This window comes from Amblyraja radiata, chromosome 1, assembly GCF_010909765.2.
Source record: "Amblyraja radiata isolate CabotCenter1 chromosome 1, sAmbRad1.1.pri, whole genome shotgun sequence".
Classification (NCBI taxonomy): Eukaryota; Metazoa; Chordata; class Chondrichthyes; order Rajiformes; family Rajidae; genus Amblyraja; species Amblyraja radiata.
In genome coordinates, this window is record NC_045956.1 from 77644334 (window position 1) to 77658836 (window position 14503).

The 14503-nt window shown below is 43.5% G+C and overlaps 1 protein-coding gene across 1 annotated transcript; it reads left to right on the forward strand.

The window, feature by feature from the left end:
* Positions 1 to 889: 889 nt before the first annotated feature.
* ostc (oligosaccharyltransferase complex non-catalytic subunit) lies at positions 890 to 11904 on the forward strand. The gene is made up of 4 exons (XM_033025289.1): positions 890 to 1089; positions 1703 to 1796; positions 5010 to 5207; positions 11043 to 11904. Exons 1-4 carry the CDS (start codon positions 951 to 953, stop codon positions 11059 to 11061), a joined length of 450 nt encoding a protein of 149 aa, XP_032881180.1. The 5' UTR covers positions 890 to 950; the 3' UTR covers positions 11062 to 11904.
* The last annotated feature ends 2599 nt before the right edge of the window (positions 11905 to 14503 follow it).

Sequence of the window (14503 nt, forward strand, 5' to 3'; positions counted from 1 at the left end):
CAACTTACAATTAACCATGGCGACTGACCTCAGTCTTTGGGCCTGATCATTGATCTTGACTGACTACCAATACTGACATTGGGTCTAATCAATGACAACACTAACGAAGTTGGACAATTTTATACTGGACAATTTTCACATTTATCAAGCCCATTAACCTACGAACCTGTACGTCTTTGGAATGTGGGAGGAAACCGAAGATCTTGGAGAAAACCCACGCAGGTCACGGGGAGAACTTACAAACTCCGTACAGACAGCCGGGTCTCCGGTGCTGCATTTTGCTGTCAATGGCCTGTCCCACTTGGCCATTTTTTCGGCGACTGCCGGCAACATTGACTGACGTATCAGGTCACCGAAAAATATGTGATGAGGCGGTGACGACGTATGACGCGGCGTGACGACGCATGATGCGCGGTGTTTTTTTGTCGCCGCTGGATTTTGAAATGTTCAAAATCTTTTAGAGACACTGATATGACGCCGGCAAAGTCGCCAAGTGGGACAGGCCCTAAAGCAGCAACTCTACAGCTGCGCCACCGTGACTGCATCTGCCCTCCAACCCTCGGCCTTGACCCAATTCCGGCCACCAATGACGTCACTAGGAATGCCAGCTGGGCGCCGCGATGTGACGCTGGGCGCCGCGATGTGACGCCGGGCGCCGCGATGTGACGCCGGGCGCCGCGATGTGACGCCGGGCGCCGCGATGTGACGCCGGGCGCCGCGATGTGACGCCGGGCGCCGCGATGTGACGCCGGGCGCCGCGATGTGACGCCGGGCGCCGCGAAGTGACGCCGGACGTCGCGAAGTGACGCGGGGCGCCGCGATGGGACGCCGGACGTAGCGATGTGACGCGGGGCGCCGGGTGTGGCCAATGGCAGCGGGGTTGAGACGTGGCGCCGCGCACCGGAAGCGCTGGCCGGTTGGTATTTCCGGGACACGTCGCGGCCGCGGCCATGGAGACGCTGCTCGCGCTGCCCTTCGCGCTGCTCGAGTGCCCCAACGTGAAGCTGAAGAAGCCGGGATGGCTGCACATGCCGTCCGCCATGACCGTGTACGCCCTGGTCATCATCTCCTACTTCCTCATCACCGGTGGTGAGTGCGCTCCCGGTGCGGGTCCAGGGCTGGAGATTCCCGTTCTGAAACACGGCGGCTGGAGCTGGAGAGGGAGGGGAGGGAGGCCGGGCCGGGCCGGGACGGACAATCTGTTTTATTGCAGATTTGCAACGCCTGCGGTCGATTTTTCTATTTTCCAAGTCAAAACCAGCCTGGAATATGTGTAAATTAGGCTGCGGCCCTATGCTTAATTCCTGAAGGTCTGAAGGTGTTCAGGAATTACAGAAATGCTGTAAGTACACGGTCAGTCAAGCAACATCTGAGGGAAAAGAAACGTGTTAACATTCTGGATCGGTGACCTTTCTTTGGGAAAATATTTAGCTTGGCTGCTTTTCTGATCAATGGGTGTTTTTGCATCCTTGTATGTACCCTGGTAATGAAGAATAACGGAGGAGTAATGAAGGTAAAGGGACCTTCAGAGGGGAAAGTATTGTCATGACTTGAAACAGTTGATATTCTAAATTATACTGAAGTTTTCATGATGAACCTGGTTTTCCAAGATAATTTGATGATATTCAGTGTAGTAATGACACGAGGAGTGCTGCAGAGTTCATATTTGCTCCTGTGTTTAAGATGCTTTTCGTATTTACAGGTATCATTTACGATGTAATAGTGGAGCCTCCAAGTGTGGGATCAATGACAGATGAACATGGTCATCAGAGACCTGTGGCCTTCTTGGCATACAGGTACGACAGGAACAGCACTAGTGTCGCTTTGCTTTCTCTCACCAGTTTACACCCTTTCTTCTCTATTAGTGGATTAGTGGTCTTTATTCTGGGTTATGGTTCCAAGAATTAAATATATCTTATCCATAACCATGGTTTTGCTATTTTTTCTAACTTAACCACATTAGAATTGAGCTTTGGCATGCTCTAATGTCCTAGAGCTGAACATTACTGAACCAGCCCCTTTGCCCCACCTTGTCCATGCTGACCAAGTTGGCATATTGGGCTAGTCCTATTTGCCTGCGCTTTGCTCATATCCATCTAAAACCCACCTATTCAGAAGTCTGTGCAAATGTCTTTTCCAGGTCTTAATTGTAACTGCTTCTACAGCTTCCTCTGACAGATCATTCAAGATATGGATTACCATTTGAGTGAGAAGTTTGCCCCTGACATCCATCTAAAATCTCTCCTCTCTCACCGTAAGCCAATACTGTTTAGTTTTAGCATTACCTACCCTCGGAAAAAGGTGACCATTCACCTTCTCCATGCTTCTCATGATCTTGTACATCTCAATAAGACTCCTGAAAAAAGTCCCAGCCTTTCCAACCTTCCCTATAACTCGACATGCCTGCATGCCCAGGTAATATCTTGGTGAATCTCTTTTGCATCCTTTCCAACTTAATGATATCCTTTCTATAGCCGGGTGACCAGAACTGCACGCAGTGCTCCAAGTAAGGTCTTGCCAATGACTTGTACAGCTGATTCATGATGCGCCAACTTTTGTACTCAGTACCCATCCCAATGAAGGCAAGCGTGCCAAATGCTGCCTTTACCACACTCCACCAGATTTGCCACTTTCTGGTCATGTATGCCCAGATCTCTGATCAATCACACTGTTTTTGCTCTGTCATTTACTCTAAATTCTGCCCTGGTTTGATCCACCAAAGTGCAACACCTCACACTTGTCAAAGCTAAATTCCATTTGCCATTCCTTGGTCCACCTTCCCAACTGATCTGGATCCTATTATAAACTTAGATATCTTTCCTTACTGTCTACTGTACCACCTATTTTGATGTCAGCTACAAATTTACTAATAATGTTACCTAACTTGACATCTGCAAAGCTTATGTATATAACTAATGGCAGCTGACCCAACATTGTCCCCTCTGGCACACCATTGATTTCAAGCTTCGAATCAGAGAAACAACTCTCCACAACTATCCTTTGATTCTTTCCTCCAGGCCAATTTTGAATCCAATTTGCTAGCTCACCTTGGATCCCATGCAATCTAACCTCGCAGACTAGCCTACTATACAGGACCTTGTCAACGGCTTTGCTAAAGTCCATTTCGAGTACCTTCACTGTCCTCAATCTTCTCAATGACCTCTTCATAAACAAAATGAGATTTGTGAAACACCATTTCCCATGCACAAAGCCATGCTGACAATATTTAATCAGTCCCAGCCTATCCAAATGCTGGTAGATCTTGTCTTTCAGAAACCTTTCAACATCTTTTCCTCCACTTATGTCAGGCACATTGGCCTGTCATTGCCCGGGTTGTCCTTGCTGCCCTTATTAAATAACGGTACAACACTAGCCACCCTCCAGTCTTCCAGAGCTTCAGCTGTGGCTAAAGATGATGCAAAGAACCCTGCATGAGTCTGCATAATTTCCTTCCTAGCTTCCGAGTATGCACTTGGTCAGGCGCTAGGGAGTTATCAGTGGGCTTAAAAACCACCCTGTGTCTCTATCATGTCTGTTGCATCTATACACTGGAATATTGAGCCAACATCCTGCCCATCTCTCAGCTGTGTTTCTGTTTACATCCCAGTTCTCTGAGCCAATCCACACTCTGAATTCATCTGCCTTGCCTGTTAAATAAATAGTTTAATCCACCGGTCTTTCCTCTCTTTACTGTGCACCTGTCTGTCCCGTGCTGCTTTTCTGCATGTAACAGCAGGACTATTACATTATCTCTGAGATCATATAATGATGTCTGGTTTGCCCTGCATGGAATTGTCCATATGCCTTATTTTGATTAACTCGAATTGCAATGAAAAAGCTGAGGGTACAGAGCTCTGTGGTTCCCAGTGGTAAAATCTGTCACTATTTTTGATTTGTAAAGTTCGGGTATTTATAAACCAGTGGGTCATTTGGACTAAACCTTGTTGCAGAATCTGAACGGTTGATTTCCCTTTATCCACACATCTTGTTTGCATTTAAAAAAATAAAAATTGATGTGCATGAAAATATATATTTTTTGGAATATAATACAACTGAAGCATGCAGAATTAAGCCAAGTATTATTTTGTAAGAGAGATTTATGATCTGTAATGTTTTCTTTGTATAGTATACTCTCAGCCATGATATACTGACTTTCTGTAGGGAGTGGGAAGGATTGGTTGCATGAATATGCTGGCGGCATGAGAATTGCACGAAACAATTACTGTATGTCACACTCTAGTACTCCATGCATAAATCTATGAGAACATTATTGAACGATATTATCTTGACCTTTCAAAATAACTTTTTTTTACACTGCAGTTCTATATTTTAGGACTAAACAAAAATATTAATATAAAATACACAAAATATAAATGGGTGACTATGCTTGCATCCCACAAAGTGCCTTATCTTCCAAGTGCGTGTTGCTACTTATCAGCCTGTGACTACTCTGCCCCAATGTATACACTTAAATAAACTAAAATTATATTTTCACGCAGGCTATGATAGACATTTACACGTGGGTTATCTTGAACTAACATCACTTGATGTAGTCTTTATTTATAAACACAAATGAGAGAGGGTAGGCTGTTGTACTGTAGGCTGATGGGAAATAGCACATAAATGGGAAAAAGCTGCATCAACGCTCGGCTCAGCAAAGTCAATTACATTTTGAAAACATTTATTAAATTGCTTGGTTTTCTTCGAACTCTGGTTATTTTTGGGGGAATTTTGGATGCATAAATACCAGATACATGATAGTTTTGGCCATCTTATTGTAGCATGCAGATCTGTGTACCCATTGTAATTAGGAGGAATTAATCTATTGTGTTATGTAATCGAAGATCTTCTCAGTTGGGATTGGATGTGACTATTTTATAGACAAATACCTTTCAATAAAGTGCTGGAGCACAGCAGCTTGAACATTTGTGGTGGTTTGTACTTTACTGTGTTCCTTACTTTGTAGCCACAGCAAGTTGGAACTGATGCTATTTTCTTTTTGCTTATAGAGTGAATGGCCAGTACATCATGGAAGGTCTTGCTTCTAGTTTTCTGTTTACAATGGGAGGCCTAGGGTTTATAATCTTGGATCGCTCAAATGCACCCAATATTCCAAAACTGAATAGATTCCTGCTTCTGTTCATTGGCTTTGTCAGTGTCCTGTTGAGCTTTTTCATGGCCAGAGTCTTCATGAGAATGAAATTGCCGTAAGTAATCTTTCAATCTGTTACAAATACTGTTCTTGTTGCATGCATATCCGAATCTTAAGTACTACAAATATTTTGAAAATTGAATAGACTTTAACCTAAATGGACAATTTCCATTCAAATAATGTTATTCAGCGACTTTATATGAATAGGCCTGGCACATTTCCCCCTTTTCCCCTCCCACTCTACCCCCCTCCCCCAATATTCCTCAGGCTTTTGTCTGACCATGTTTCAATCTCCCCTCGCCTGTTTCCACCTGTCACTTACCAGGCTTTATCTCGCCCCCACCTCTCTACCAGCTTTCTTTCCCCCTACTGCAACCAGGCTGAAAAAGGATCTATACCTGAAACGTCACGTATCCTTGTTCTCCAGCGATAGAAACATAGAAAATAGGTGCAGGAGTAGGCCATTCGGCCCTTTGAGCCAGCACTGGCGTTCAATATAATCATAGCTGATCATCCAAAATCATTTTTTCCGTTCCTGTTTTTGCCCCATATCCCTTGATTCCATTAGCCCTCAGAGCTAAATCTAACTCTCTCTTGAAAACATTCAATGAATTGGACTCCATTTCCTCCTGTGGCTGAGAATTTCACAGATTCACAACTTTCTGGGTGAAAAAGTTTTTCCTCATCTCAGTCCTAAATGGCCTACCCCTTATTCTTAACCTGTGACGCCTGGTTCTGGTCTCCCCCAACATCGGGACCATTTTTCCTGCATTTAGCCTGTCCCTTAAGAATGTTATATGTTTCTGTAAGATATCCTCTCATCCTTCTAAATTCCAGTGAATACAAGCCCAGTTGACCCATTCTTTCATCAGATCTTAGTCCTGCCATCCTGGGAATTAACCTGGCGAACTTCTGCTGCACTCCCTCAATAGCAAGAATGTATTTCCTCTAGTTAGGAAACCAAAACTGCACACAATATTCCAGATGCAGTCTCACCGGGGCCCTGTACAACTGCAGTAGGACCTCTACCAGGGATCAAAATTAACGGTTGCCCGGGTGCCAATGACCACTCAAAGTGCCGCCGGGCAATGGTGAGTCATTTTGCCCGGCTTGGCAACTTGGTTTATACCGAAGATAGACACAAAAAACTGGAGTAACTACGCGGGTCCGGCAGTATCTATGGAGAAAAGGAATGTGACGTTTTGTGTCGGCGACGGTTGTGGGAAAGATGCTAAGTGTGGCGTGACGGAGGGTCAGAGCGAATGTCGGGCCCCGCACAGCAGCAGTGGCGGCGGCGACGGCTCCATCTCCTCCTCCCGCACTGCTGCCACTCCATCAACGGCGCTTTCAAAACAGACCCTTGGAGGAGGGAGGTGTCGGTCAGAGGCGGAAGTAGAGTAGGGGGGGGGGGGTGCTTGGAGGAGGGAGACGAGCCAAAACACTCTCGGCAGCTCTGCACCGCAGCCAGGACCGATCCCGGTCTCCGGCGCTGCAATCGCTGCCAAACCGCCACTGGGCCATCCCATTCCCCGCTCGAGTGCCCCCCACGCCCGGGGATGGCCAGAGGCGTCGGGAGTCAGACGGGCGCTGTGCCCCCAGGCCCGCAGCCAGCGCAAAACCCAGCTCACTCTGCCTGTCCCGCCAGATTAACCAACAGCCCTGTCTGGATTGAGACAGCGCTGTAGGCGAGACAGGCAGAGTTGAGCTGCATTTAGCGCTGGATTGAGCTGAAATGACCGTTCACAGAAGCCTCCGAAGCCTCGCGCGTGTGTGTGAGTGTGCACATGCGCGCGCAGCCGCCAAGATATTCTGTCCGCGGTCCCCTCCATATTTTGGATTTGCGATTTCCGTGCTTGACAGGTGTTGTCCAAGGAGCGCTGGCCTTCCTTCCCACCTCCTCTGCCCCTTCCTCTCTCTCCCTCTCTCTCTCTCTCTCTCATACGCCCCCCTCCACTCCCCTTATCCTGAGACCCCTCCTCTCCATCCCGCACTGATCCCCATTCCTGTCCCATTCCTGTCTCTATTCAGTCCTCACTGACATCCCCTGTGCTCCCCACTCCCCTCCCCCCCCCCTCCTCCCATCTATTCATCCTGCACTGATCTCCCTAGCCACCTCGCATTAATTCTCCTGCCACTCCCCATCAATCCTACACTGGTCCCCCAATTCATCCTGTACTGACCCCCCTTCCCATCCATCCTGCACTGCTCACCCCTTCATCCTGCACTGCTCCCCCATCCATCCTGCACAAGATCCCTCCCATTCAACCCCACCGACATCCCCCGCGCTCTCCCCTCATAATTTTACCTACTACAACCAACACTCACTAATTCCCCTGCCTCAATCCATCCAATCCACACCGAATGCCTTCTCAAGCCCCCCCCCCCCCCCACCACCACCATCTATCCATCCTGCACTGATTCATACCCCCCCTTACCCCCCTCCCGACCCTATTGTGCTGGAAATGTCTTCAGAGCTAACATTGACTATGTTTGATAACGGAATGCAATCAAATATGTTTTTATTCCCAATGTTATTATTTGTTTTAATCCATAAAGATGGATTAATTAAATTTTGAACACGTTAAAACCGCTTTGTTCGATTGTCACTGACACGTTATTACAGAATTCATTTTAATGGCAAATCAATGCTGTTAATATGGAGTATCAGTACTGTAGTTATTTAATGAGCAACATTCACAACTATACGTTGGATTTATCCAGGTTTTACTTCTACAGTCAGTCATATACATCACAAATTTGGTCAGGAGATATTTCAGTTGAAATTTTAACGTTAATTCTGGTGGGAATGAAGGAAAAAGCGTTTATCAACAATTTTAAAAAAAAATGGTGCTTACTGGGTATCTTCATTGTCACATACATCTAATCTGAATGTCTGGTAATGTGGCGTCTTGACACCTTTAAATATATTACCAAACATTTGCTGCATTTATGTCCTTTGGCCATCTCTTGTTAGTTAGTGTAATGTTTAACCTGTCAGATGGGTATAGTCCGTTTTGTCAGCTATTAGCATAAAATGCCTTTAGAAAATTCCTTGCAACCTGTATATTTTGTTGTGGATAAATTATGTGGGAAGCGAGAGTGTTTCTGTACCAATAGCAATAACGAGCCATGCTATGGCCATGTCATGATAATTTTCGGTCCTTCACAGAAAACATGCTTGCATCAATCTGTAGTGTGTATAGTTAAGCATATATGTGATCAAGGTCCAGGATTTATTGACACAGGTTGATCATACGCTGAATAATCCAACCACATTTTTGTTTGGAAGTGGAAAGAAATAATAAAAATTGCAATAATTGCAATGTGTAAAAAGAGTTGAGATACCGTATTATAATTTTGCTGCATGTCATTGTGGTATATATCATGTCTTGATTGGTGAATATGTTAGTTTGTGACTTTATTTGAAGCAGAAATAATATGTGAATGCTTCATTGAGCATAATTCCGACTGGTAACTACGCACTTCGTCCGAGCATGCGTCATGCAAGCCATTTTAAATGACCACCTAAAATGTCATTTGGCAACCTAAAAAGCTGCCAAGGTTGCCTGCCTGGCAACAGGGAAAAAAGTTAAGCGAGAGCCCTGTATACACATGCTGTTTGACCCACTGAGTTATTCCAGCACTTTGTCTTTTTTAGTCCTAACACAAGTGCAGGTAGGTGTATCAATAATACCCTGTGAATTAATAACATGAAAAAGAACATGTAAATTGCATTTAGCATAGCAGGCTTTAATAGGGACTAACTTTTATATGTAGGAAGGAACTGCAGGTCTGAAGAAGGGTCTCGACACAAAACGTAACCTATTCCTTTTCTACTGGGATGCCGTTTGACCCGCTGAGTTACTCCAGCTTTTTGTGATTAACTTTTATGTCCTGCACCCTGTGATCCGAATCTTATTTTCCTTCTGAGGCCATTTCTATGATCTCATTGAGTTTGGGTGGAACTATATATAGATATAATTTCAAGTTGTCAGTACATTCCAAAATCTGCACAAAGGCCAATTATCTTTTCCTAACAAAATTATTCTCATTGCTGTTTGGAATTTAATCTTTATCGAGATTTTAGACAAAGTTGGTCCAACGAGCAGTTTCAACCAGTTATTCACACTCTTGCACTCAAGCGTACTATACATCTTCTCTATCTCCTTGCGTTGCCACTTGCAGGGAATTGTGGGCAAAATCCAAGTTGTCTGTGTACATCGCTCTGTAGCACACTTGATTAACTCTTCCCATTCATAGATTGTGAACAGTGCTGGTCTGTGTAAAGTTTTACTGGTCATTGCATCTTGAACCAAAAGTAACTTGTTTATTCCTTCTGCACCAGCGGCCAACATGTCCCAGCTACACTCGTCCCACCTGCCAGCATTTGGTCCATATCCCTCCAAACCTATCCTATCTATGTTTCTATGTTTCTATCCATGTACCTGTCTGGCTGCTTCTTAAATGTTGGGATAGTCCCTGCCTCAGCTACCCCTCTGGCAGCTTGTTCCATACATCCACCACACTTTGTGTGAAAACGTTACTCCTCAGATTCCTATTAAATCCTTTCCCCTTCACCTTGAACTTTTGTCCTCTGATCCTCGATTCACCTCCTCTGGGCAAGAGACTGCATCTACATGATCTATTCCTCTTGTGATCTTATGATCACCACTCATCCTCCTGTGCTCCTAGGAATAGATTCTCGGCCTACTCAACCTCTGCCTATAGCTCAGACCCTCTAGCATTGGCAACATAGAAACAGATAAATAGGTGCAGGAGTAGGCTCTTGGAGCCGAATATTCTTGTAAATCTTCTCTGTACCCTTTCCAGTTTGACAACATATTTCTTACAACACGGTGCCCAGAACTAAACACAATACTTTAAATGTGGCCTCACCAATGTCTTATGCAACTGCAACATGACCTCCCAACTGCTATACTCAATATTCTGGCTGATGAAGGCCAATGTGCCAAAAGCCTTTTTGACCACTCGATCTACCTGCTCTACCTCTGCTCTACAACTTAGAGTCCTACCATTCACCGTGTAGATTCTACCCATGTTAGACTTCCCAAAATGCAACACCTCACATTATTCTGCATTAAATTCAATCAACCATTCCTCAGCCCACTTGGCCAATTGATCAAGATCTTGATGCAATTTTTCACAACCATCTTCACTATCTGCAAAACCACCCACTTTTGTATCATCTGCAAACTTGCTAATTTTGCTGTGTATGTTCTCATCCAAATCATTGATGTAGATCAGTGATTCCCAACCTGGGGCCATATGGCCCTAAAGGGGCCATGGCAAATTTCAGGGGGGCCACAGAAATTTTTTGGTATTTAGGGGGCCACAGGTTCAATGAAGGGGGCCACAGAGCTACCACCCTGTTGCCTCCTAAATTTCAGTTCTAATAAATTTAAATCTATGTAGTTGAAATATTTTTGATGTTTGTGAAATAGAGTAAAAGAGAATATATGTGCAATTAATAGACACTGATATTTTTATGGAAGGTATTATAATATTGAAGTACTTTTTTCCGCTAATAATGTCAGGGGGGGCTACAGAAAAATTAAAAGATCCCAAGGGGGCCATGAGCTAAAAAAGGTTGGGAACCACTGATGTAGATGACAAACAGTAATGGGCCCAGCACCGAATCCTGAGGCACACCACTAGTCACAGGCCTCCAGTCCGAGAAGCAGCCTTTCACTAACACCCTCTGCTTCCTTCCAACATGAATAAAATTATGGATGTGTTTCATGGTGAATATATATGTATATTTCTCTTTGTACTGACCTTCGGGAAAATTAAAAGGTTGATCAAATTTGGCCTTTTAGGACTGAGTATGCTAATCCTATGGTGTATAATTCTTTTGTTTGTTTCTTTCCAGAGGTTACTTGATGGGCTAATTTAATGAAGAGCCAAAGGTGTGATTCATGGAATGGAGAAAATTGACTGAAAACTGTAATTTTAAGAAAAGTGATCTGAGCGTGCACATTTGTAAAGAAAACATTAAATATGTTTCTACAACAATTGTGTTAACTATGGTGATGTAGCTTTATTAGCTACTGAATTTAATTGATAATTAAACCAAATGTAGTTCCATCATTTGTAGAGTCTGCATGCACAGTCTGTGGTTTTGCAGTTGCCAGTTAAAAAAACATCATTTGTACAATGCCCTTCCTAATCTCTGGATATTCCAAAGTGCTTTGTAAGTTCAATTAAGTTCTGATGAAGAACTGTTAATGCAGGAAAACAGTTCTGTACAGAAGGGCACTTAAATGCCAATGTTAACATGAATATAACTGTTTTGGTGTCAATTGTCTAGGAACAAATATTGCTTGGATACCAGTGAAACTTTTCAATTTATAATAGGACTGTTTGTCCACCTAAGAGTTTAATGGCCTTGTCAAATGATGGTGTCACAGGTGCTCGCAAGTATGATGTGTTCATGTCACGGGAGTGGAACTTGTACTCCGTTTCTTCTGGCTCATGGCAAGGGTACTACCTGCTGCACTACCACTGACTGGCAGGCATCAATAACTTCTACAAATGTCAAGGAAATAATGTAATTTGGTATATTGCATTTCTTTTTTTTAATCACCTATTTCTGATGGGTTTATTCATGAATTTCACAGAATTGTTATTAAAATTATTGCCTGTCAAAAGTTGCTTTGTGGCGCAGGCAGAATTGTGGATTGAGCATTACACTTTCGTAATAAAATTGCAGAGTTGAATTCTGATAACTTAAATATTTGATTTTTTGATTTTGTGAAACTGCTTTGGAATGAAAGGCTTGAATTGGTTGCCATCCAGTTCTTTAAAACACACTAGTTTGATTTTCATGATAGTCATTGTCATAAAGCAGTACTGCACAGGACCAAGCCTTTTGGCCCACCTTTACTTCGTTGACCAATTTCACATTTTGGATTAGTTTCATCGACCTGCATTCAGCCCATAGCCATCTGAACCATTCTTATCTATATCTGTACAAATCTTCTAAACCTTCCTCTGGCAGTTCATTCAAGAAACAGAGAATGCAGACAAGTGACACTGGTGTTCTTCTTGCGTATGGCGTGCACAGCCTAAAGTTGTAAGACAACTTGTTCTGTTTGATCTTCTGTTTGTGCACGCCAGGTTGATTGCATTTGTTGAAACAGGGTGGACCACACGAAGGTTGCAATCTCCCACCCTACACTGGTGTTGAATTTGTACATGAATAGAATAGACGTGATAGAAGAGGTCCCTGTAGTTAGTGTGAAATTATAACTTTCAGTCAGTCAGATATTCAGTCATTTGAATAAAAAAAAATTGTGAGCTCATCTGTAATGGGAAAATTGTAAAGAAATACAAAGAATTTTGCTTATAAATGAATATCTTGGAAAGAGAAGCAGAGTGCAGAATCAAATGCTTATTAATCTTAATGTGGCCTTCATACAACTTCAGCTTTCTGATTCTATTTACCGAATTGAAAGTAAATATTGAACAAGCTAAATATATATATATTTAGTTTGTTCAATATTTATTCCCATTTGAAATGTTACTTTAACCTCCCACTGCTTATTGCTGTCCAATACAAAACGTTTTCATCCAAAAGGTATGTAATTTCCAATGTTGGGGAGAATGTGGGTGAATAGGATAAAACATTACATGTGTAAGAAAGAACTGCAGATGTTGGTTTAAATGGAAGGTAGAGACAAAATGCTGGAGCAACTCAGCTGGTGAGGCAGCATCTCTGGAGAGAAGGAATGGACGACGTTTCGGGTCGAGACCCTTCTTCAGACGGGTATCGACCTGAAACGTCGTCCATTCCTTCTCTCCAGAGATGCTGCCTCTCCTGCTGAGTTACTCCAGCACTTTGTGACTACCTTCGATAAAACATTACATGATGTGCTTTTCTCAGCTTGAGCACCTTGACTTCTGTCACAACCCCTGATGTTCTCTGTGTGGGGTTTGCATATTTCTGTAACTATTTGGTCTCATGTGGGTGGTCTTTTTGCTGCATCCCAAAGGTAGGTGAATTTGCCACCATAAATGCCCCTGGTATAGACATGTGATAGGCAAATCTGGTGCAAAGTGATGAATGTGTGGGATTGCTTTGAGTGCCGGCAGAGATTTGGTTGGCTGGATAGCTGCCTCGTGTCATAAAAAAGTACAAAATATGGAAATTATTCTCGCTTTTCTCTTGAAGTAAAATTGTATTATCACCATTTTCAGTTTCTGTGGAAAAGTAAAACTGGGCCGTAAATTTAAAAGGGTTGCTAATAAATCAAAACTGCCGGTGGTTAAATTATGGAATACACATGCCAACGGACCTTCCAAAGATACATTCATGAAATGTGGACACCCCCGGTAAAGCCAGTGTTCATTGTCCTTCATCAAGTGGTGTTAAGCTTCCCTCTTGAGTTTCTGCTGTCCATATGCTGAAGGTTTCTTCTATGACAAAGGGAAATCAAATATATTCCAAGTCAAGGGGACACATTCCTCTGCTATTATATCCTAATTCTAAGATAGACACAAAATGCTGGAGTGACTCAGTGGGACAGGCAGCATCTCTGGAGAGAAAGAATGGGTGATGTTTCCCTTCTTCAGATGATGAAAAATGGGTGACGTTCTCTCGACCTGAAACATCACCCATTCCTTCTCTCCAGAAATGCTGCCTGTCCTGCTGAATTACTCCAGCATTTTGTGCCTATCTTTGATTTAAACCAGCAGTTCTTTTCTGCATGCCCTAATTCTAAATCCTTTCCGCACATCACATCACTCACGGGGTGATGACCATGTTCTGCTACATTTAACCAGGTCAAAGCTTGAGGATTCAATCACACTCCTGGCTTATAGGTGAAACCTGGAGTTGAGTCACCTCCTGCAATCTACCTCTGAACTGAGTTTATTAATGCAAGCTTCATGTGGCCATCTTCAGGACAGATGATTGGGGGGTTAATATAAAATTTTAAGGGAGATGGCATGGATATTTTTGCTGATGTGATTAGATGTAGAGGAGTGGAGCGAAGCCTTGTAGCAAGAATAATCATGCCTATCCCCAGAAGGGAACAGTATAGTTTTACTATGTTTTTTCCTTCTAAAAATCTACAAGAATGATGGTTGAGTGAAACCTGGTAGATAATTTTAGCAAGATACCTGCCAAACGATTTGGGAAGTGCAACACTGGATTTGGCTCAAGAGGCTTCTGAGACCCCACCCAATTGTTCATTTGTTAGGGGGGGGGGGTACAGTCATCGCTTTTTCAGGCCGACCTGCTATGACTATGACAGTCGCTGAAAAAATTGCCCAAGTGGGACAGGCCATTAAGGTACTGGTAGGAAGTAGATGGGTGACCACCAAGAAAGG